The sequence below is a fragment of the Amphiura filiformis genome, chromosome 2 (assembly GCF_039555335.1).
Source record: "Amphiura filiformis chromosome 2, Afil_fr2py, whole genome shotgun sequence".
Classification (NCBI taxonomy): domain Eukaryota; kingdom Metazoa; phylum Echinodermata; class Ophiuroidea; order Amphilepidida; family Amphiuridae; genus Amphiura; species Amphiura filiformis.
Window position 1 is genome coordinate 60,276,437 of NC_092629.1, and position 26,315 is coordinate 60,302,751.

Here is a 26,315-nt window from a genome sequence, read left to right on the forward strand (position 1 = left end):
TCAGTACTGAGGTTTAAATGGTCCATGTTGGTCTTGTTCAATCCACATGTCATCCATGATAGATTCATCCTTGGCGATAATTTGCTGCCAATGAATATGAGTTGCGTTGACGACATGAAGCTTGCCAACACCATGGAGGCCTGGTAACCATGCACGGAATGCTGACCAAGGACCTAGTAGAAAATATACAGAGTAGAATATTACATCACTATTGTCTGTCCAAATAACTTAGACACCCGGTTTTAGGATATATTTGAAAAGTTTTCACTTTGGCAAAAAGTCATGAAAGAAAAGTTGCTAAACACGGTCAGACCTAACAGAAATTATTAGTAAAGCGATGAAAAAATATTCTTCCTTGTCTACTTTTATTCAATTTTGACCGATTTACAGCAAGATATCTGGGTCCAGCCGAATATTCCTAATGACTTGAAACTTTTGATGGGATAATCTATTTACAGTAAGGGTGTTTGAACATTGTAGTCATGCATATTGATCAGTGATGACACCCTTTTTCTTTGATCCTTTTACTAATTCACAATAATGGCGGTCTACTCAAATGCATTCAACAAAAGCATGTTTGCAATCTACCGCTATCGGTCGTCACACGCATAACAAATACACTACGATCAAATAGGTTGATGACAATATTTGATTGAATGGACTGTGGATTTCGGTGAAGGACACCGGTTCAAATCCTTTGTTTGGAGCCAATCAATAATTTCATGCGCAACCTCTATAACTAAAAGATGTCATCATAGTTGGTGCCAAAGAGGTTTTAAATAGAAATAGAGTCGCAATAGATTATATAATCTTTTGTTCGTTTGATGCCGATTAGAAGTTGCGACAGGCTATTCATAAAAGTGGTACCATTGTTTAGAATAAAGGGGTTCCGCCATGAAATTGGTCACTGACCCGGCATCATATTAACGCTCTACACAACAGGCGAGTATCAATAAGTGACCACACTACAGTCATGTGTAAGGGCAGTCATGTGTAAAGTGGTACCATTGTACTCAATGTATCCCAAATGTGTGCTTGTGTGGGTCTGAAGACTATAAGGAGGCTTTAGCTGTCGATGCAATCATCTTTACCACCCACCTGACGATAGGTGTTTCATTTAAATAAATTGAATGCTCTTGGTGATCGATTACACATTAGAATGTATGAAGGCTGCCATTTCCAGTCCATATATCTATATTACACTAATGGTAATAAGCTATACGTATAGGGCCTACATGTAAGTATAAGTATAGGCCTATAAAGGTTGTTTTAAGAAATTTCCATTTAATTTTATTTTAAGGAGATTGGTATAGAAATAGTGGCGTACCCAAAGAGGGGAGGGGTTGGGGAGGACAGATTCACCTCTGTGAGAAGTCTTGGGAGGGGGAGGGAGGAAGAGGGAGGAGTGGATATGGAGAATGAGGGCTGGAGGAAGGGATAATAAAGACAAGTAGATAAATAGAAATATAAGGAAAATTATGGGAATGAGAGAGGGGACAATGAGAGCGAGGGAGTGATAAAATGTAGGCCTAGGAAAGAATAAGTACAGAGAAGGGAAAAGAAAGGAATGATAAATACATTTAATAATAATTATTAGGCCTATATAATAACTAAACACATAACAGCACTGGGCAGCCATTCGACGATGTCAATGCCTTTATTCGATTCACGTAATTAAAAGCGCCCAGTCACATGTATTTCACACCTACCAAACACAACTCACCCAATTTCGCAAACTGGACGTTGAATGTACACTCTCATGAATATTGATTGGCAACATTTTCCAATATGTCAGCTCTAATCGGAAACAATAGAACAATAGACCCTGCAGAGCGTTGGTTGGTGCATTATAACAAATGATAGGGCAAGTTACTGTGCGTCTGGAGTGTATTGTGAATTATACTCCTCACCAATAACATCAGAACATTCATAGGGCATACAATTTGTATTTTCTTGGAATTGGGCCAAGCCAAAAGCATGCACAGAACAAGATTCAAATACCGCGCCGAATTGTTGTAATTGGTTGAGGGACAACTGGGATCACTGCATTAATACACTAAGAATAAATATACCAATAAGAAACACTGTCTGCATTTTATGAACTGAATTATATTTTTCATTTTTATAAATGTTTTTGGTGAGGAGTATAATTAATTTACTATTCATCCATTCACTATCCAAAATCACAATACCTACAAATCTGTATAATGAGACCTTCCAAAATAATGGTACCCAACTTCTACCGGATTATTTTTAAAGTGTTGAGAAAAACCTTCCAATTTCAATAGAATTTCTGGTAAACTCTCACTCATTGCTTTGGAAACACAAAAATCCCGTTAGGTCTCAGCGAATGTTAACACTTTTCTTTCATGACTTTCCTTGAAAGTGGATATTTTTTCAAATAAGTAACAAAAACTGGGTGTCTAAGTTAATTGGACAGACAATAGATTCAAAAGCCACAGGATTGACAGTTTGACCATTTGTATTTCATTTTCAAATCAATTGACAACACTTAGGATTGTGGTGTCTTTTCACAAGTACATTAAAAAGTTTTTCTCAAATTCTGTATTCTCAATGTTCTGTATTGAAGTAAACTGAAGTTGTCAGAAATCCTGTTATTTTTAATATTCAATATGAATTTTATGTTTACATAACAACTACAAAATACAACTACCCACACACCCCCTACCCAACCCACATATTTCTGACTTACCCCCTACACATCCTATAACCCCTATGTCCAGATCCCAAATAATGGGATCAATGCATAATCCATCCAGTGGTAGCACCAGGGGGGAGGCAGTCAGAACTCTTACCCCCACCCCTGTTTCCCCAGTAAAACCCAAAATTAAGAAAATATCTACTTTTTGCGGCAATTTTTTTGCACATGGAATTGCAAAATTGGTTGATTTCCCCCTCCCTCCCCCCGAAAAAATTCCCGGCGCTGCCACTGAATCCATCCAAATCATTGCATCCAGCAGATGTACTTACAAGATGTTGGGGTCACATAGCTTTTTTCATGGACATGCCCCCCCACCGTACACGAACACATCCCATAACCCCAAACTTACCTGCAAGCCCCAGCAGATGCACTTATAAAATGTATACATTGTAGGAGCTTTTGGGCTCAAATAGGTTTTTTCATGAACATGCTCCAATCCCCATACCTCACCCCAACACGCCCCCACATATAGTTTGATCAGCTCTTAATAGGCGGGAAATGTTAGGTTTTTACCACTACGCCGAAAAGTAGACCCACGTTAAGAGTGCTATTAGTTGACCTATCTGGTCTATATTTTGTGTATTGAAAGTAGACAAGGTATAGGACTTGAATTAATAATTCCATGTTGCTTCTGGCGAGATGTCACAAGACAGTTCTCAAAATAAAATATTCTAATATTAATCCGCGATGTTATAAGGCCCGCCGATTAAGAGCTGATCAAAGTATACATATCCCATAACCCCAAACTTACCTGCAGGTCCCAGTATAGGATCAATGCATAACCCATCCAAATCATTGCATCCAGCAGACGCACTTATAAAATGTATAGGAGCTGTTGGGTTCACATAGGTTTTTTCATGTACTTTGCGATTGTATACAGGCCAGAGCCTCTCATAGGCATGCTCATGTGCTTCAAAGATTATATCCACGCCTTGCTGATAGAAAAGATCCTCAAAACTGTAGACAAAAGGCAGAGAGATCTGACATATCATAAAAATGATGCTTGACACACAAAAGCGAAACAATATTTGAAATATTAATTGTGTGTTGCAGTTTCATATGAACAGACTCCCTAGCAAACACAACACATTTTTATTCTTTTGGTTAAAACATTTGAAATATCAAATACTGGGCTATAGAGGTTATGAATAAATTTGTATAGGAAAAACACTGCAAAACAACATGGTTAAAACATAGTCAAAATGTTATGGCTTAATATTTTTTGCAACAATTTGGGTGGATGCCCCACTGTATTGCCGCCACTGCTAGTGTGGTTCAGGGACTTACCCTTTTCTCAGCTTAGGCCCATCAACGTCACAGCCAAGCAGGTCTATATTACTGCAATACATTGGTCTGTGACCATATGCAATAATCCATGGACGTTTAGCCCGATTCTCTGCCTTGTTGGCTTCTTGCAGGTCTGCTGATAACCACTGCAACTGTTCATTGACTGGTCCATTTGTGAAGTATACCTCAGTTGAGTAGCTGTGTAATGTAAATGAGAAAGGGAAAGAATATTTAGTGAGACTGTACAATTGTGCAAATGCCAGCAGTGACCAGCGGGAGGCATATATATCGATCACTCCACCACTTTGCCTAAAGCGGTAAAGATCACTAGGAGTTGAATTCAAGTCCACTTGTGAGCAGCACCACTCTGATGTATGAGAACAGGACATGATTTTGGCAGTACTGAACCTCAACATTAGCTTTCATAGTCGTACTGCAACTGCTCAGCAGTGGGCCACTTGGCTTGCAGAAAAGTACAAGCGGCAAGATGAAGCGTCATGCCCTTCAGCGGCAAGCGGCATAAATTGTGAAACCAGCATTACAAAACCGTCTTCTTATAAAAAAAATAACATTTACATGTTTAAAAAACAAAAGTTAGTAATGAAGAGTTGAGATGCAAACTTTTTGAGTACATGCAACCAACATCTGCTCTATCAGTGGCGTACCGTGACTGCCCCTTCCCCGGGGGGGCTGAAGAAAATCCAATTTTGCCGCCCCTTCCTCAACAGCCCGAAAAGGTTGCCCCAATTGTTTTTACGGTCGTTTGACAAAGTGAAGAAAAAAAAAAAAAAAAAAGGATTATAGGCGCTACCGCCCCAAAAGCACACATTTTGATGTATAGTACAATTTTTTCACATTTTCCGCCCTTTTTTCTTTTTACTAATTCTTTTTGCCGCCCTTCTTCTTCCGCCGCCCTCTTTTGCTGCCCTTCTTCCCCGCCCTTCGCTTTGGTCGCCCCTTCGCTTTGGCCGCCCCCCGCTTTGACCCCGGGGGCTGGCGCCCCTAAAGCCCCCCAAAATATGCGCATGCCTATGATGCAACCTTTAAATTGACACCCTACTTTCAAAAATCCAAGGTAAATTTATGAAACCATGATCGTAAGTAATACATATTTTCTTATTATTTTCTTTATATCTGACTCTATATTTGCCTACATCTCAAATTGAGAACAATGAATATACCACTTTTTGCATCTGAACTCGTCATATGCAGCCAGCCCATCAAACTGTCTGAAATTTGCAATATGGACCTCAGGTTCCAAAAGGTGGGCCACCCCTGTCGTAGTATATGCATGGCACCCATGGAGGGTCCAAACATCATCAAATATCATAGTGTACACATGCTTTAAAAACTTTCATTAAGCATGTTAAGTAGCAGATCTTTTCCTTAGGAACAGAAAACACCTGAACAAGATTTTCTGCAGTTTTGTGACTTATTTATACAGGCATGAGAATTAAAAACTGAATTCAGTTTTTTTTTTTTTCAAGTCAAAATTTCTGCAACTTTGTTTAATTTCAGCCAGTTTTTGGTACTTTTTGCCCAATTTCACACGCATTTTCAGTTTTTTTTTTAGGAAAGTGCAGTCTCATGCCTGTTTATATCTCCAAAATCAGATGTCCACAAGATAGCCTTTTCAAGGTTTTGACAGATCGCATTCATAGCAAGCAAGAAGACCGCAAAAAAAAAAAAAAAAAAGAAAAAAAAATTTGCCTGGCAAAAGTGTCAATCCATGAGGTACACTACTTCCCCCACCAGACATAACATGCAGTGCTAGAAGGCTGTATCTGCTATAGCTGCCCTATATATTATAAACATATGACACAGGGCAGCAACTTCAAATGGGGCTTTCTTGTCACTCTATACACTGACAGAGCCCAAGCTCTCCAAGTCTAATCTCTCATGATAAACCACATGACTAAACTGTCACCAGTATTAGATATAAGCCAACATTTTCAGGGGATATCTGGCACACCGACATCTCCTGGCTAATAATTACTTGGTACAGCAGAGATGCTAAAATAAATACCCGGGATCGATACACATGAATGTGCTATGCACGATTTGATATTAGACAATAAATCTTTGGATACCGGGGTAGAAAATGATGAATATCTCCCGTAATTTTTTTGTTCTAAAGAAGCCATATTTAGATCCTTGCACTTGAACATATGTGTTGAAAGGATATGATAGTCATTAGCTTGAGTATTGAGAAAGAAGCATGCATCTGGAACTCAAAAACTGGCCAAAATTCTGATTTTATATTGCGTTGGTCCTGTATGGACTACAGCGTAGCTGCACTCACTCCCGTGGAGGCAGTATAAAAGTCGATGACCATTGACCTCAATGGCATATACAAGCTTACTCACACACAAAGAGATTACCGGGCTATTGTCAGTAGCCTTAGTCATGTCCCTCGGCTCATTATGCATCTCAAAGGTCGGAACAAAATGGCCATGCTTGGTTGTGGATCAACCTACCATGGCGATTTCTGCCATGAAGATATCTGGGCGATGTGTCTGGGCTATTAGGTTTGAAATCTATAGGCCCTCATCAAGTGTTTATGGGCCTAATTTAAATTGTGAAATCACCGCATAATCAATTCAAGATATTAATGTTACATTGGTCCACTTTGATGTGACACTTTATAAGAATGGAGTTAATACTGTGGATTCATAAATGAACAACAGGTGAATACACCCAATAGTGGTTAGGATTGATGTGAAAGTCATCATGCTCATCTTACTGACTTTGGTAACAATATGTCATGGGCAGGCCTGTAGCCAAGGGGGTGCAGTGGGGACGATGTACCCCCTTGACCCCCCCACCTAAATCTGCACAAGGTCTGCTTTGTAGAGCAAAATTAGGCCACAAATGTCAACAAAAATGATAAACATAATTTCATGAACTTTCTGTGAAATTTGTGAAAAAAAAATGCAGAGGGGATAAAGGTCTACTTCTGACTTTCAGGGTGGCTTGAGCCTGGTCCCACTAGGACCCAAGCATGTTTCTGCACAAAGTGACTATTAAAACAAACAACCAAATGCTTTGCCTATCCATGAACATTTTGAATTAGTGGAAGTGACTAATTGTCAAGAATACAGAAGGGTTAACCCCATGGGCACTATAGACAGTGGGGCGCTAGGAATTTTTTTCGGGGGGAATTGGGGTGGGGACAAAGTGAATTTTAGGGGGGAATCAACACATTTTGTCCAAGATTGCTGCAAAAAGTGGAAATTTCTGTAATTTTGGGGAGAACGGGGTAAGACCGCAAGAGTACTGACTGAGGGCATTTTCCCCCCACACTCCCAAACCCTCCGTGGCTGCCTCTGACTATCGAAAAACTATTTTGATTGGTTAAAAAGAAGTTGTTAGATGGGGGATACTTACCTGACAAAGTGGACCATCCCCATATTAAAACTAAACCACATCTTGTTGACATTCATTGGCCATGATAAACCAGGCATAGAGAATCGGTGTAGGTAGTGACTGAAGTTGTAGGGAATTTCTGAAAAATTACAAGTATTAGTATTTTCTGTTGCAGCTTCGATTACACATAGATCACTTTTGAAGACGTATTAGAGTGCTTTGATGAGACATAGCTGTGGACGACGGTTGTTTGATGGGATCATTTATTAGTTTTTCAAACAAAACATCATGCATAACCAAATTTTAGGCTTAAACAGCTAAAAGTGATATCGTGCTAATGTATACAGGCAGGGCCGTAGCAAGCGGGGCGACCGGGGATGCCATGGCCGCCCCACTTTTTGAGAAATTTGTTATGTTTTTCTTTATATCTTTATTTCAATTTGGGCATATATTTGTAATTTGGCCGCCCCACATTTGTGATGGCCGCCCCACATTTTTCAACCTTTCTACGGCCCTGTATACAGGTGCTTTTGAGTCATTCTCAACTTTAATTTCTCCTCTTTTACAAAATTATTCACTTTTATAGTATTTTTTAAAGCTTTTTCGGATATAAAATGTATCTATTAATGACAAAATTGGTGGCGCTATTTAGTTACTGGAAATTACCCTTTAAAGCTTTTAATACAAATAATTCCTTTTATTGTTTGATAAAAAATGGTTATAGAATTTCGTTGTTGCTTGTTTCACCTATTCCAGCTGTTTTAATGGCAGTATTAATCACCTAAACCTTGCAAATAAAGAAATATGATTTAGGATAAATAGCGCCATCTATAGTTTGCATTTAGTTAATAATGAAGCCAATTCTATATATCAAACAGCCCTGGGACTGAAATTCATTCATAATGCTTACCATGGTTTCCAGGACACGTCATATATGGCAGTTTGCTAGCTATGGGCTGCAATCGATTCATAAAATCATCCCCAACCTTGGATAGAAAAGAATAATAATGCTGTAATAATATCTTAAATACCAACTGACTGATTAGCTCCGAATTCCAGATCTCTCTCTCATCAGGTACTGTTGTATTTAATATAAACTAGACTTAGCTGTGGTCTAAGACCACGAACACAGCCGTGTTGTAATCCCTTAATGACCTTTGACCCCAAAATATATGAAAACCCCATAGACATTGGCTAATGTCAATGTATGTGTGCACGTGGCATCACTTTGCCATGTTATTTGTGGCAGAAGGGGCATTTTGAAGGTTTTTCGTCTCAGACCGGAAGTGACCCCTTAATGACATTTGACCCCAAATAAAAAAAATACCACATATGAATTGGGTAACCACAATTCACGTGTGAACATACCGTTACTGTCCTATGTTTTTCTTAGCAAATAAAAATTTTTGAAGGTTTTTCGTTTTATACGGAAGTGACCCTTAATGACCTTTGACCCCAAATAAAAAAATACCATATATGAATTGGGTAACCACAATTCACGTGTGAACTATACCGTTACTGTCCTATGTTTTTCTTAGCAAATAAAAATTTTTGAAGGTTTTTCGTTTTATACGGAAGTGACCCCTTAATGACCTTTGACCCCAAATCTGTGTACACCCCATAGACACTGGGTAATAACAATGCATGTGTGCAAGTGGCGTCACTGTCCTACAGAATCTGTGGAAGAAGATGCATTTTAAAGGTATTTCGTTTTATACGGAAGTGACCCCTTAATGAGATTTGACCCCAAATAAAAAATACCACATATACATTGGGTGACTGCAGATCATGTGTGAATATACCGTTACTGTCCAATGTTTTACTTAGCTAATAAAAATTTTTGAAGGTATTTCGTTTTATACCGGAAGTGACCCCTTAATGACCTTTGACCCCAAATCTGTGTACACCCCATAGACACTGGGTAATGACAATGCATGTGTGCAAGTGGCGTCTCTGTCCCACATAATTTGTGGAAGAAGATGCATTTTAAAGGTATTTCTTTTTATACCGGAAGTGACCCCTTAATGAGCTTTGACCCCAAATAAAAAAAATACCACATATACATTGGGTGATTACAGATCATATGTGAACATACCGTTACTGTGCTATGTTTTACTTAGCTAATAAAAATTTTTGAAGGTTTTTCGTTTTATACCGGAAGTGACCCTTTAATGACCTTTGACCACAAATCTGTGTACACCACATAGACACTGGGTAATAACAATGCATGTGTGCAAGTGGGGTCGCTGTCCCACGTAAGTTGTAGGAGAAGATGCATTTTAGTTGAAATCACGTTTTTGACCCTGTGACCCCTCGTGACCTTTGACCCCGCGAGTTTCATGTGACATGTAGGGGCATGGTCAATGATCATTGTGACCAAGTTAGGTCAAAATCGATGTAAGCATGTGAGTTCTAGAGCAAATGTAATGGTTGACAGAAGAAGAAGAAGAAGAAGAAGAAGAAACTAGACTTAGCTGTGGTCTAAGACCACGAACACAGCCGTGTTGTTACCCCTTAATGACCTTTGACCCCAAAATATATGAAAATGCCCATAGGCGTTGGCTAATGTCAGCGCATGTGTGCACGTGGCATCACTTTGCCATGTTACTTGTGGCAGAAGGGGCATTTTGAAGGTTTTTCGTCTCAGACCGGAAGTGACCCCTTAATGACATTTGGCCCCAAATAAAAAAATAACACATATGAATTGGGTAACCACAATTAATCTGTAAACATACCGTTACTGTCCTATGTTTTTCTTAGCAAATAACATTTTTTGAAAGTTTTTCGTTTTATACGGAAGTGACCCCTTAATGACCTTTGACCCCAAATCTGTGTACACCCCATAGACACTGGGTAATAACAATGCATGTGTACAAGTGGCGTCACTGTCCTACAGAATCTGTGGAAGAAGATGCATTTTAAAGGTATTTCGTTTTGTACCGGAAGTGACCCCTTAATGGGATTTGACCCCAAATAAAAAAAAATACCACATATACATTGGGTGACTGCAGATCATGTGTGAACATACCGTTACTGTCACATGTTTTACTTAGCTAATAAAATTTTTGAAAGTATTTCGTTTTATACCGGAAGTGACCCCTTAATGACATTTGACCCCAAATCTGTGTACACCCCATATACACTGGGTAATAACAATGCATGTGTGCAAGTGGCGTCTCTGTCCCACATAATTTGTGGAAGAAGATGCATTTTAAAGGTATTTCTTTTTATACCGGAAGTGACCCCTTAATGAACTTTGACCCCAAATAAAAAAAATACCACATATACATTGTGTGACTGCAGATCATATGTGAACATACCGTTACTGTGCTATGTTTTACTTAGCTAATAAAAAATTTTGAAGCTTTTTCGTTTTACACCGGAAGTGACCCCTTAATGACCTTTGACCCCAAATCTGCGTACACCACATAGACACTGGGTAATTACAATGCATGTGTGCAAGTGGCGTCACTGTCCTACGTAATTTGTAGGAGAAGATGCATTTTGAGTTGAAATCACGTTTTTGACCCTGTGACCCCTGTGTGACCTTTGACCCCACGAGTTTCATGTGACATGTAGGGGCACGGTCAATGATCATTGTGACCAAGTTAGGTCAAAATCGATGTAAGCATGTGAGTGCTAGAGCAAATGTAATGGTTGACAGAAAGAAGAAAGAAAAAGAAGAACCTGTAAGAAAAAAGACACAGCCGTGACTAACGTCACGGCTGTGTAATCACTCAGTCAATTTATATCTCAACTTATATGTGACATGATCAAGGGGATTGAGTCACATGTCAGCCCTGGTCGAAAATGAGTTTTAAAGTGGACATTTAGAGCTTTTAGAAACTGAAAACCCCATGTTGATATACGACTTTTCATTGTGAAGTTACGTCAATTTATCAATCACTGAAAACAATATAAAACAATATAAAACAAAAGAATTTTAACACTTTCTTTGCCAATATCTCAAAACCAATATTAGCGACATCCGACTCATTTCCCTTGATCGTGTCACATATTTTGTTGCAGACACCCACCAGCCTGACAAACCTCACTCGCTCATCCATACGTCCACCCTCGCTATCTCACTCACTTACTCGCTTACTACCCCTTTCACTCAATTACTCACTCACCCCCTCATATTCACTAACTCACACTCTCACTACTATATACACACACTTGCTCACTTATTCACTCAATTACTCACTCACTCACTCAATTACTCACTCACTCACTCATTAACTAACTCACACTCTCACTACTCCATACACACACTTGTTCACTTACTAAGTTATTCACTCAATATTAATCACTCTTACATGCACTCACCCCCTATCATCCACTCAATTACTATACTCACTTAATCATCAATCAATCAAACAAACAACATATCAATTAATCAATCAATTAATTAGTCTCCTACCTTTCCACCTTTAGTATTGAGATCATAAGCAAAGTCTCCTACATGGATAATGGCATCAACTAAGCCATTAGTAGCTGAGTCATTGAGAATCTTCAAGGCAGGGGCACCCCCATAATGCCCCATGTCACCAAAAACATGCACTTTAAAAGACCAATCCTGCAGGATTAAAAATGCTCAGAAATAATAAGTATGTCAAGGTTTCTATTGTTACACCATTTATCAAAATGTTTTTATTGCATGAAACAAGGAAAAGGGTGCTGTGTGAGAGAGGACTTGTGAGCTGAAATTCAAGGCAAGGGCAGGGTTTTACACAACGGGCCGGACTGTGCTGACCATCACTGTAGAACTGTATAATAATGGTACATGTATGATAGCGGTATGATTTTTGCTTAGTGGTATGTTTCTTGCTTATCATCCTTATCATCCTTGAGGAAGAACTATCCTCCATACTAAAATTTGTATATAGAAATCTACACCCTCTGTGTGGGAGATTAAGGGCATGTCTTCCATGTGTAAGGGTTTAAAATGGAATGGCCCATAATTAAATACCAGTTTTTCTACTGATCAAAACTTCACATTGGGCAATTCCATTTGAAATCCGCTATACCCCTGTGGAAGATTTAAGAAAAGTCTTCCACAGAGGGAGTATGTTTTTCAAATTGAATTGGCTAGTGTTCATTAAAGGGGCATTTCGTGATCCACAGCCTCATCCCCCACTTTTCCCAAAAAAGTTGAGATTTTTACACCACTGGATACCTCTGGCTACATAATGTTTATGTACCAAATATTTCTTGCAGATTAATTCGTTTAGCAAAAAATATCGCCAAATTTGAATTTCGTTCTGGTGCACCAGAACGAAATTACAACACATTGTCTATGGAGCAGTGTAATACACATAATCATGCATAACTCGCAAACGCAAAATCGGAATCAACTGAAATTTTGGAAATAAGCTTTTTTCGTAGATATCTACTGAAAAATGTCATAAAAAGAGGATGCTAGGATCAAGAAATCCTCCTTTAATTTGAAACCTATACCCCCTGTATTACGCTTACTTATATCTTCAACACCTGGAGTAAGTATTTCAAATAGAAGTTACCAATTCAATCTTTCTACTGTGTGGCGCATAGGCGCGACCTTTGTCCCACAAACGACCTTCCATGATATACCAGGTTCAACAGCAACTTAACCGAAGGACGACCTTGCTACCATTTACCATATCCGTTCAGACTGTAGCATTATTCACACGAGTAGGTGGTTGGTATAACAAAGAGTGGAACAATATAATAGTTTTTATGCGCTGAAACTTAAAGTGTAGTAACTGATATGTTTTCTGCAGTTCATCCAAAGACAAATATAAGTAAGAGTAATCATTATTGATTAAAATAAACAAAAAAGCAGCATATATAATCATGCCACGTAGTAAAAATTTTATAAAATCATACCCGCTGAAAACTGGAATCAACCAAAATATCCTATGTGGAGAACAGCGTTCAATAACCTTGTGTTTACGTGACCTGACAAGCAGAGAAATTTTGACCTGAAAACTTACTGAAATATCTTACCGTTATCAAATTGAAACTGATGGGCGGAGCTTATAGTTTACTTGTTGAAGTAAAAAAGGGTAAATTTAGTTAATATAAACCGTTAACTAGGTTCAGACACCTTAGCATATTTGCTGCGACGCTGCAATCCTTTTCCAGGGCAGGTTTTCTGCAGAGAGCTGCTGGTGCACTGCGAGACTAGCTCAGTCCTATGCAAGGTCGCGTGTTTTGTGGTATGGGTGATTTTGTAGTATTTTTAGTACAAAAAAAATCGGTCGGTGTGTATAACAGCCATCAAAATTCACGAAAAAAATACATGAAGTGTACAAATATATATGAAATCCATATAGACCGCTGCATAAATTGTGACTACTAGAGGTGGCAATCTACCACTTTTTACCCCTGAGGGGTAAAAACAATTTCAGTGTTGCCAGTTAGCTAAAAAACATATCTCTAGATCACAAAACTCATTGAAAGTTGCAATAACGTTCATTTGATGCATTCCGCCCAATCCGCCCAACATTATGTATACTACCACTTTTTACCCCTGTCCATATTAATATTGTGTAATTTTTCCGTTTATTTTCTAAAAATTCGCTTCCCTCTTAAAATTTGACAATGTTGCGCTCGGAGCTCTCTATATATACTACCACTTCCAGTTCGCAACTGGACGAAACACTAAAATATCTTGTATTCTGAATCAAGATATTATAGTGTTTTTTAGCTCTATATATACTACCACTTTCTACCCCTGTCGCCTATAGCAAACAGGGGTAAAAGTGGTAGTATACTATACTACCACTTTTTACCCCTGTTGCCTATAGCAAACAGGGTAAAAATTGGTAGTATATATAGAGCTCCGAACTCAAGTAAACACTATAATATCTTGATTCAGAACTACAAAATATTTCATCAGTTGCAATTCAACTTACTACCATTTTTACCCTGTCGCCTATAGCAAACAGGGTAAAAAGTATTAGTATATATAAACTCGAGCTCAAGTAAACCCTATAATATCGTACATTCTAAATTATTTTCACCCGACTGGGAGGGGAGAATCCCCCCGATTTAAAAGGTGTATAGAATTGATTTAGGGGGGTTAATAAATATTGGGGGTATAGTTATAAGGAAGGGGGTACTTTAATAGAGGAAAGTGATTTTTTTTTAAATAGGGGTAAAAACTTTTTACCCCTGTTGCCTATAGCAAACAGGGGTAAAAAGTGGTAGTATATATAGACTCCGAACTCAAGTAAACACTATAATATCTTGATTCAGAATACAAGATATTTTAGTGTTTAAATCAATTCTTGAACTCTATACTACCATTTTTACCCCTGTAAGCCTATAACAAACAGGGTAAAAAGTGGTAGTATATATAGACTCGAGCTCAAGTAAACCCTATAATATCGTACATTCTAAATTATTTTCACCCGACTGGGGGGAGAATTACCCCGTTTGAAAAGGGGTATAGAAGTGATTTAGGGGTTAATAAATATTTAAAAAATAGTTATATAGTTATTTAAAAAAAAGTAGGGTAAAAACTTTTTCTGTTTATAACTAGGGTAAAGTGAATATTTATTGCCCCCAAAATAACTTCTATAACCCTTTTCAAACGCGGGGATTGCCTCAGTCGGGTGAACAGAATGTACGATATTATAGTGTTTACTTGAGACCGGTGCTCTATATATACTACCACTTTTTACCCCTGATTGATATAGACAAAAAGTTATTAAACAAAAAAAAAAAAAAAAAATTCGCTTCCCTCTTTTAAAATACCCCTTCTTTATAACTATACCCCAATATTTATTGACCCCTAAATCACTTCTATACCCCTTTTCAAACGGGGGATTCTCCCCCAGTCGGGTGAAAATAATTTAGAATGTACGATATTATAGGGTTTACTTGAGCTCAGAGCTCTATATATACTACCACTTTTACCCTGTTTGCTATAGGCAACAGGGTAAAAAGTTTTTACCCCTATTTAAAAAAAAATCCGCTTCCCTCTTTTAAAATACCCCCTTCTTTATAACTATACCCCCAATATTTATTGACCCCCTAAATCACTTCTATACCCCTTTTCAAACGGGGGATTCTCCCCCAGTCGGGTGAAAATAATTTAGAATGTACGATATTATAGGGTTTACTTGAGCTCGGAGCTCTATATACTACCACTTTTTACCCCTGTTTGCTATAGGCAACAGGGGTAAAAAGTTTTTACCCCTATTTAAAAAAAAATCCGCTTCCCTCTTTTAAAATACCCCCTTCTTTATAACTATACCCCCAATATTTATTGACCCCCTAAATCACTTCTATACCCCTTTTCAAACGGGGATTCTCCCCCCAGTCGGGTGAAAATAATTTAGAATGTACGATATTATAGGGTTTACTTGAGCTCGGAGCTCTATATATACTACCACTTTTTACCCTGTTTGCTATAGGCAACAGGGTAAAAAAGTGGTAGTATAATATCTACCACTTTTACCCTATTAAAAAAAAAATCCGCTTCCCTCTTTTAAATACCCCTTCTTTATAACTATACCCCCAATATTTATTGACCCCCTAAATCACTTCTATACCCCTTTTCAAACGGGGATTCTCCCCCAGTCGGGTGAAAATAATTTAGAATGTACGATATTATAGGGTTTACTTGAGCTCGGAGCTCTATATATACTACCACTTTTTACCCCTGTTTGCTATAGGCAACAGGGGTAAAAAGTGGTAGTATAGTATACTACCACTTTTTAAAAAAAAATCCGCTTCCCTCTTTTAAATACCCCTTCTTTATAACTATACCCCCAATATTTATTAACCCCCTAAATCACTTCTATACCCCTTTTCAAACGGGGGGATTCTCCCCCCAGTCGGGTGAAAATTATTTAGAATGCACGATATTATAGGGTTTACTTGAGGTCGGAGCTCTATATATACTACCACTTTTTACCCCTGTTTGCTATAGGCGACAGGGGTAAAAAGTGGTAGTATATATAGAGTTCGCAACGGGACGAAACACTGAAATATCTTGTATTCTGAATCAAGATATTATAGTGTTTACTTGAGTTCGGAGTTCTATATATACTACCACTTTTTACCCCTGTTTGCTATAGGCAACAGGGTAAAAAGTTTTACCCTATTTAAAAAAAATCCGCTTCCCTCTTTTAAAATACCCCCTTCTTTATAACTATACCCCAATATTTATTGACCCCCTAAATCACTTCTATACCCCTTTTCAAACGGGGGATTCTCCCCCAGTCGGGTGAAAATAATTTAGAATGTACGATATTATAGGGTTTACTTGAGCTCGGAGCTCCATACATACTACCACTTTTTACCCCTTTTGCTATAGGCAACAGGGTAAAAAGTTTTTACCCCTATTTAAACAAAAATCACTTCCCTCTTTTAAAATACCCCTTCTTTATAACTATACCCCCAATATTTATTAACCCTAAATCACTTCTATACCCTTTTCAAACGGGGGATTCTCCCCCAGTCGGGTGAAAATAATTTAGAATGTACGATATTATAGGGTTTACTTGAGCTCGGAGCTCTATATATACTACCACTTTTTACCCCTGTTTGCTATAGGCAACAGGGGTAAAAGTTGTTACCCCTATTTAAACAAAAATCACTTCCCTCTTTTAAAATACCCCCTTCTTTATAACTATACCCCAATATTTATTAACCCCCTAAATCACTTCTATACCCCTTTTCAAACGGGGGGGATTTTCCCCCAGACGGGTGAAAATAATTTAGAATGTACGATATTATAGGGTTTACTTGAGCTCGGAGCTCTATATATACTACCACTTTTTACCCCTGTTTGCCATAGCCAACAGGGGTATAAAGTTTTTACCCCTATTAAAAAAATCACTTCCCTCTTTTAAAATACCCCCTTCTTTATAACTATACCCCCAATATTTATTAACCCCCTAAATCACTTCTATACCCCTTTTCAAACGGGGGGATTCTCACCCAGTCGGGTGAAAATAATTTAGAATGTACGATATTATAGGGTTTACTTGAGCTCGGAGCTCTATATATACTACCACTTTTTACCCCTGTTTGCCATAGGCGACAGGGTAAAAAGTGTTAATATAATAGAGTTCATAGCAGAGACGAAACACTAAAATATCTTGTATTCTGAATCAAGATATTATAGTGTTTACTTGAGTTCGGAGTTCTATATATACTACCACTTTTTACCCCTGTTTGCTGTAGGCGAGGTGAATAATTTAGAATGTACGATATTATAGGGTTTACTTGAGCTCGGAGCTCTATATATACTACCACTTTTTACCCCTGTTTGCTATAGGCGACAGGGGTAAAAAGTGGTAGTATATATAGAGTTCGCAACGGGACGAAACACTGAAATATCTTGTATTCTGAATCAAGATATTATAGTGTTTACTCGAGTTCGGAGCTCTATATATACTTACCACTTTTTACCCCTGTTTGCTATAGGCAACATGGGTAAAAAGTTTTTACCCCTATTTAAAAAAAAATCCGCTTCCCTCTTTTGATTAGTATAAAGCTTGATACTATCCAAAATCAGAAATAGTAACAATCTTTAATTAATGTCCGTCTTACAAAACGGAATAAACCAAAATATGACAGAAATTCAGTTTATTCCGTTCATAAAATTCCAAACTTTTGATTAGTATAAAGCTTGATACTATCCAAAATCAGAAATAGTAACAATCTCAAATTGATGTCCGTCTTAAAAACGGAATAAAACCAAAATATGACAAAATATTGCTGATCTATTTTAAGTTTAAAAGTAAATAGAATACAATGTTTTCAGTTTATTCCGTTCATAAAATTCGAAACTTTTGATTAGTATAAGCTTGATACTATCCAAAACTAGAAATAGTAACAATCTTTAATTGATGTCCGTCTTACAAAACGGAATAAACCAAAATATGACAGAAATTCAGTTTATTCCGTTCATAAAATTCCAAACTTTTGATTAGTACAAAGCTTGATACTATCCAAAATCAGAAATAGTAACAATCTTTAATTAATGTCCGTCTTACAAAACGGAATAAACCAATATATGACAGAAATTCAGTTTATTCCGTTCATAAAATTCCAAACTTTTGATTAGTATAAAGCTTGATACTATCCAAAATCAGAAATAGTAACAATCTCAAATTGATGCCGTCTTACAAAGCGGAATAAACCAAAATATGACAGAAATTCAGTTTATTCCGTTCATAAAATTCCAAACGTTTGATAAATATAAAGCTTGATACTATTCAAAATCAGAAATAGTAACAATCTCAAATTGATGTCCGTCTTAAAAACGGAATGAAACCTAAATATGACAAAATATTGCTGATCTATTTTAAGTTTAAAAGTAAATAGAATACAATGTTTTCAGTTTATTCCGTTCATAAAATTCGAAACTTTTGATTAGTATAAAGCTTGATACAATCCAAAATCAGAAATAGTAACAATCTTTAATTGATGTCCGTCTTACAAAAAGGAATAAAACCAAATTATGACAAAATATTGCTGATCTATTTTAAGTTTAAAAGTAAATAGAATACAATGTTTTCAGTTTATTCCGTTCATAAAATTCGAAACTTTTGATTAGTATAAAGCTTGATACAATCCAAAATCAGAAATAGTAACAATCTTTAATTGATGTCCGTATTACAAAACGGAATAAACCAAAATATGACAAAAATTCAGTTTATTCCGTTCATAAAATTCGAAACTTTTGATTAGTATAAAGCTTGATACTATCCAAAATCAGAAGTAGTAGCAATCTTTAATTGATGTCCGTCTTACAAAACGGAATAAACCAAAATATGACAGAAATTCAGTTTATTCCGTTCATAAAATTCGAAACTTTTGATTAGTACAAAGCTTGATACTATCCAAAATAAGAAATAGTAACAATCTTTAATTGATGTCCGTCTTACAAAACGGAATAAACCAAAGTATGACAGAAATTTAGTTTATTCCGTTCATAAAATTCCAAACTTTTGATTAGTATAAAGCTTGATACTATCCAAAATCAGAAATAGTAACAATCTCAAATTGATGTCCGTCTTAAAAACGGAATAAAACCAAAATATGACAAAATATTGCTGATCTATTTTAAGTGTAAAAGTAAATAGAATACAATGTATTCAGTTTAGTCTTACAAAACGGAATAAACCAAAATATGACAGAAATTCAGTTTATTCCATTCATAAAATTCGAAACTTTTGATTAGTATCAAGCTTGATACTATACAAAATCAGAAATAGTAACAAACTTTAATTGATGTCTGTCTTAAATACGGAATAAACCAAAATATTATATTAACAATGATTAATTTAAAATCGAAATACTAATAATATCTATATAATTGATGTATTTTCAGAATACGAAATAAACCAAAATACGAGAGAATGTCTTACCTATTTTGTCAGTTTGAAAATATATTAAATGTAGTTATCCACAATACTTTATAGTCCAAACAAGATTCTATTTGTTTTGAAACTTAAAAACATTTTAGCAACACGGTTTCGTTTATTTCGTTTTCATCACACTATATACTAATGGTGTTTCACCACCCGTCCCTATACTTTTGTACATACCTTTACTGCAGATAGTTTAGGGAACAGGTGGTGAAACACGATTAGTATATAGTATCCTCAAAACGGAATAAACCAAAATATGACGATATTGCTCTAAATGTTTTTAAGTTTCAACATAAAATTAAAAATAAAATCTTGTTTTGACTTTAAATCCATTTAACAATAATTATTATGAAACACGACAAGTATCAAGCTTGGTACTATCCCAGACACTATAATACTAATCGTGTTTTTAAAAAGAGGGAATCGGAATTATAGGAAATAGGGGTAAAAGTCGGTAGTATACTATACTACCACTTTTTACCCCTGTTCCCTATAGCAAACAGGGGTAAAAAGTGGTAGTATATAGAGGTCCGAAATCAAGTAAACCCTATAATATCGTACATTCTAAATTATTTCACCCGACTGGGGGGAGAATCCCTCCGTTTGAAAAGGGGTATAGTGATTTAGGGGGTTAATAAATATTGGGGGTGTAGTTATAAAGAAGGGGGTATTTTAAAAGAGGGAAGCGGATTTTGTTTTTGAATAGGGGTAAAAGTCGGTAGTATATATACTACCACTTTTTACCCTGTTTATAATAGCAAACAGGGTAAAAAGTGGTAGTATATAATAGCGTGGTTTTTATCCTGGTCCCTATGAATATTGTGTACACAGTATTGATAGGAAACAGGGGTAAAAAGTGGTAGTATAGTATTGCTGCTTGGGCTGTTTGCTATATACTACCACTTTTTACCCCTGTATCAATATTGTGTACACAGTATAACTATTGACAGGGGTAAAAAGTGGTAGTATATAGAGTTCGGATCTCTATTGATGGCATCAGATGAAATTGGGTAGTAAACAACTTTAAAACGTTCATAGTATTGGGCGGATTTGATCAAGCGATCGTTATAAATGTTTGAGGCACATGGCAACATGCTTACCCCTCAGGGGTAAAAAGTGGTAGATTGCCCTAGAGGTAATACCCGTATGCGTAAATGATTATTAAGCTCAATATGCCCATATGCATAACAGCAACATAGCCGGACCCACATGACCTTTGACCTGTTTGATGTCCTTTGACCTCGGATGACAATTAATTAATTAATTCATTCATTTATAGGTCTAATCCTAGGGACTTGTATTTACCATAGCCTGATTCCTCAGATTTATTTTACCAAGTTTAAGCCCAATCCAGCTGATAGGGTACTGTTTTACCCCGTTTACCCCTTATGACCTTTGACCCTGGATGACCTGTTGGATGACCTTTGACCTCAGATGACATCAATTATTTACCGGTAATTAATTAAATCAATTAATTTATATATTTTTATTGTTTTACTGACTACACTTTCTTTCTTCCTTCATTTAATGGGTTAATATAAAACCCACAGTGGAAGACTTGGTATATTGTGCAAGGCCTATACATGTATCAGCATGATCAGAGCATATCATCAGAGCTATTTATAGATTAACAGAGAGGGCATTCAGGGTGCAATACCATACTGTGGATTTTGGATAAAACAAACAAAAAATCACAGTTTCGCCGATTTTGAGCCCAATTCTGTACCGATCTCAACCAAATGTGACCTCCGCATTCCCTTCACATCAAGGATTCCACCCACCAAGTTACAGCCCAATCGGACCAAGTTTAAAATTTGACCTTTGACCTCCGACCTCCGATTTCGACCGAAGGTAGCTTACGACACTCCCGTATTTTTCTGCATCCCCGTGCGAATTTGGCGAGGCTGGGATCAAAACTGAATGAGCCTTTTACACACATACATACATACATACAACATTAGGCAAATTATAGTAAGATTACAATTTTCCCGATTTTAACACTAAACCGCCGACGGCTGTTGCTGGTCCTATAGCGTAGCATGCAGGGGTTTGTAGAGGTCATCTGGTTTAATACGGAGTGGAATAGGAAAAATGGACCGATAGTTTGTATTGACCCAATTGCCTATTCTATTTGACACCCATACTCCCTATGTGGAATACTTAAGCTATGTCTTCCACAGGGAGAGTGTGGATTCAAATGTAATAGCCTATATTGACTTACAGGTTTGTCACTCATTGCTTTGAATAGATATGATAGACTATTCTGATCACCACTCTTCACATGATAGCTGTATCTCTGTCCAGGCTGCAGATTCTGAAATATATTTAGAAAACCAGAATTTAAGCACGAATGAAAATACAGAAATTTTGTATATGGGCATGAGATAAGAATATCCACTTTCTTATCTTTCAAGTTTCGACACCAGGGCTAAGAGCAAAATTGTTATATTGATTGTTGGGAGTGTCCTTCTTTGCTTCTTTCTATTTTCCCTTTTAACTTAGAGGGCAACCGTGCTTATTATAGCCTAAGCTAGCCTGGCTTGCGTATTTTGCATATAGGTCACTCTGGACCATGGATTTCAACAGACCTAAGCGTATGTCCCTTACAGACCAACCTAGGTAAACAAACAGACAAATAATACAATAGCAATAACCATCAATCAACCAACCAATCAACACTAAAATCAACCAAACATTTGGTCAATAAAATCGTACATCAACCAAATAATTGATTAATATATCATCACTCAAATAATCGAACAACCAATTAGAGCAAGCCAGAGGGGACATGTCCCCTCCACCTTTCGGCACTTGTATTTCAATGTGGATACCATGCTCGGGTACAAAGACAAGTAAAAAGGGTTGTTTTTCAACATTGGGCAAGTACAGCACTGTACCTGTAAGTAAGGGCCCCCGGGCAATCAATCAATCAATTGTACCTTCATGACAGCTCTATGCAAGTACTTCAGTCCTTGAGCATTGCCTGTTGTAAATTTCACTTCGGTAGCATTTGCAAACTGGATTGGTCCATCATCTCCAGGTGGTCCAAATAAGGAGTAGATTACTTGAGATGCGGGTGCACTGACTGGAGTAGACCACACTACCACCATCTCTGTTGGGTTGTCACCATAGGAAAGATGGATTTGTTCTGGTACAGGTGGAGGAGCTGTAAAAAGGGAATATATAAAACTTTAGGCACTGGCATAGCCAAGAGGGGGGGGGGGCTTACCCCTGTGAAAAACTTGCCCCTCCTGTGGATGATGGCCACCCTGATATTTAAGATTTTTAGACCTTTTTGTGCTTTCTAGCCCATTTTTGATAATTGAACTTTAGCCCCTTTTGAAAGTTGCCTTGGCCCCCATTTGCTGCCCCCTCAGAAAAAGTGCTGGCTATGCCACCAATTGCAAACTGGATTGGTCCAGCAGGCGGTTCATATAAGAAGTAGACTTGACTACCACCATATCTGTTGGGTTTCCCCATAAGAAAGATGTATTTGTTCTGGTGGAAGTTGTGGAGTTCTGTGAAAGATCAAATAAAACTGTATGGGACAAAAATGTGTAGCATTTGTAAACTGGATTGGTCCAGCATGTGGTTCACATAAGGAGTAGATTACTTGTGATAAGAGCATAATAGAGGGGAAGGCACTCCCATACGTATCATGTGCCTGTCAATAGATCCCCTTTGAGGCAAACTCTACACACAATGGTCCCTTTTTTACCAATGATCCTCATGTTTTAGAAGTTTATACAAAATCTGCAAATGTTTGGGCACTTTGCTCACAGTTTTAACATTATAGCTGAGAACTAGCTGCAAAGTTTGCATCTGAATGGCTGCCACATAGTAACAACATTATAGGGTAATGTACTTGTGGTGTGGGCCTCAAATGTCAAACCCTACAATACCAACTCACCTGTGTATACATTTGTAACCCCAAATACAGCTAATAACAATAACAGCCAAACATGCACCATGTCTGTATAGATTGCTGTATCCCAGGAGTAGATCTGAAATGCAAGAAGAAAGTCATACTATATACATTGGTTCGCCTCAAGTTCAGTAGTGACGTAGGTGTCTATTTCACGCATGTACAGTTAATCCTGACATGCGGAGCCTACACACACACGTACAAGAGCGGTTTTTCAGCACGCTTTCTGCACAACCACAAAAACATTGACATAATACCGAACTTGAGTGGAACCAAAGAATATTATGCAGCAGGCCTAATCTGCAGAAGGCCTAATAATGCAGTTGTGGCATCACGGAAGGGGGGGGGGTTGCATTTTCAGAAAAAAAACTATCACCAAAAGTCCACTATTAGGGGGAGGAATGTCATGTTTTGAGCAAATTTGTGGGTTCCTGGTACTGTCACTGACTACATGTAGGGCTCAAGAGAATCCAAGATCACTGAAAATAACAAGTTATCTGCAGAATTTTACTTTTCATGCAGACTACGTTATATGCGACTTTACGAGGATAAGCTATATTTATTTCAAGAAAATAAAATTTTGACTTGTAATATCATGACAAATGACTGACTAGTAAAATGAAGCTGAGAGATGAGACAGAGAAAAGATGATGATGATGTGATGAAATACCGGGGAGGGTAATCTGTAGAAAAGGGTATACAGATACATGCAAGAAATTGGGCATATATTTGAATATTTTTGTGCTGTTTTTTCTACACCTTTTTAAAGGTTGAAACTTAAATCATTGAAAAGGTGCCTCAATAAACATGACCACCATTTTTCTAGGCCACCGGTTGGCTAAAACTAAATTCCCCCCACTTTACTCTCACACAGGCTCTATTTATTGCACAGTCTATAAGGCCGTATACAGACTCCGAGTATTCGACGTAGAATATTTGATGTAACATATCTATGTTATTTAATCTAGTCCCATTCTGTTTTCAGTAATGTTAAAGTTCTAACGAATGTTTGATGACGTAAAATCGATAATATGTTACATAGAATATCTGGTAGAAATATATTATTGATTTTGCGTCATTAAAAATTTGTTAGAACTTACTGGAAACAGAATGGGTATAGATTAAATAACGTAGATATGTTACATCGAATATTCTACATCAAATAAAATGTCTGTAGGGTCACTTAACTATTAGAGTGTCATCTTTTTGATTTACCCAGCTGGCATTTCTGAAAAGTGATGTGAGCTGAGATATTTGGGTTGAAAAATGCAGTATTTGTGATTTTTTCCACAATATGGTATGGTGGAATATTTTTTTCACAGATATAAGATATATATATATGCCCTCTATTACTCAGAGCAAAAATTAAGGTTGCAGTAAATTTTCTTTTAAAGTTATGGCTACTTTAAGATTTGACATTTTTGGGTAAAAATTTGAAAAAAGTCACAAAAAACACATTTTTTAACCAAAATATCTCAGTTCGCATCCCTTTTTAGAAATGCCCCCGCCAGCCGGGTTAAACAGACAGAGGAGACTCTAATGATTAATTCTAACCCTGCTGGCACCTTTGTCCAAAAATTAGGCCAAGTAAAATAAATAACATGTATAGTTATCGTCCCGCCCCTCACCAACTTTAGAAGATTTTCAAATATTATTGTTATTTTTCCTCTTTGCTGCCTTACTTTGTTTCTATAATTGTTGTAATGAAAAGACATGTTAAACCCCGGCGTGTCCGGGATCTGTTCCTGCAGGGGGCTCAGAGGGGCTTTTTGAGTTATGCCGGAGGCTTAATGGCTAAAATCGCCAAAAAACAGCTGATTTTACATGATTTTTAACAAAGTGTGGGGAGCTTCAGCCCCCAAAGCACCCCCTGGACATGCCACTGTTAAGAAGTTCTTGGTTATCATTTATAAACACTTTTTTAAAGCTAGGTGTAGGGCTTTGGCTGAGATTGGATCTAATTGTTGGCTTCATTGCACAAAGAGTGTACAGTGGCAGCGCTTCTGGGGGCAAGGGGCATTTTCCCCCAAATATTTTTCTTGCCCCCCCCCCCCAGTTTTAAGGCAAAAACCCCCCGTAAATTTCCACTTATTGCAAAAATTCAGCCCCACCCAAAAAAAAAAAAATTCCTGGTGCCGCCACTGAGTACGGTACTTCCTCACTTAGCTTTGTTAGCTTTTGTTAACTTATTGAACATACATACCTACCTTTTAGTCGGGCTTATCATTACAATACCATGTTTTAAAATTAAAATGTTACACATGACACGATCATGAAAAGCTTTCCTTTTACAACTAGCAACTTTAATCATGACTGATTGAAAAAAATTCTTTTAGGCCTACAGTTTTATATCCTTCATGTTTTATGATGTGTAATTATAAGATTTAGCCAAAATCTTACCAAAAACTTACCAATCAAAACATAGGCTTTAACTCAATATGCACAAACAGCTATTCGTCACGAGTTTATTTGTTGGAATTTGTTCCGGAATTTGTACTTCATTAGGCCTATTATTAGACTGTGGAGTTTGTACCTCCCCTCTTTCGCTAGCAATGAACTTCGCGATCAGCTGCAGGGTCTGATCAGCTGATAACTGCCACAGTGCCATCCTGTGTTTTGTTCTGTAACTCGCAAATCC

General features: G+C 37.3%; 1 protein-coding gene across 1 annotated transcript; it reads right to left on the reverse strand.

Moving 5' to 3' along the window:
- LOC140146486 (acid phosphatase type 7-like) lies at positions 1-26,243 on the reverse strand. The gene is made up of 10 exons (XM_072168350.1): positions 26,089-26,243; positions 23,663-23,756; positions 22,692-22,918; positions 21,974-22,066; positions 11,799-11,954; positions 8,286-8,361; positions 7,397-7,514; positions 4,010-4,207; positions 3,474-3,679; positions 1-173 (listed from the first exon to the last, which is right to left on the reverse strand). The coding sequence occupies exons 2-10, from the start codon at positions 23,721-23,723 to the stop codon at positions 1-3; spliced, it is 1,308 nt and encodes a 435-aa protein (XP_072024451.1). The 5' UTR covers positions 23,724-23,756; positions 26,089-26,243.
- Between the last annotated feature and the right edge of the window lie 72 nt (positions 26,244-26,315).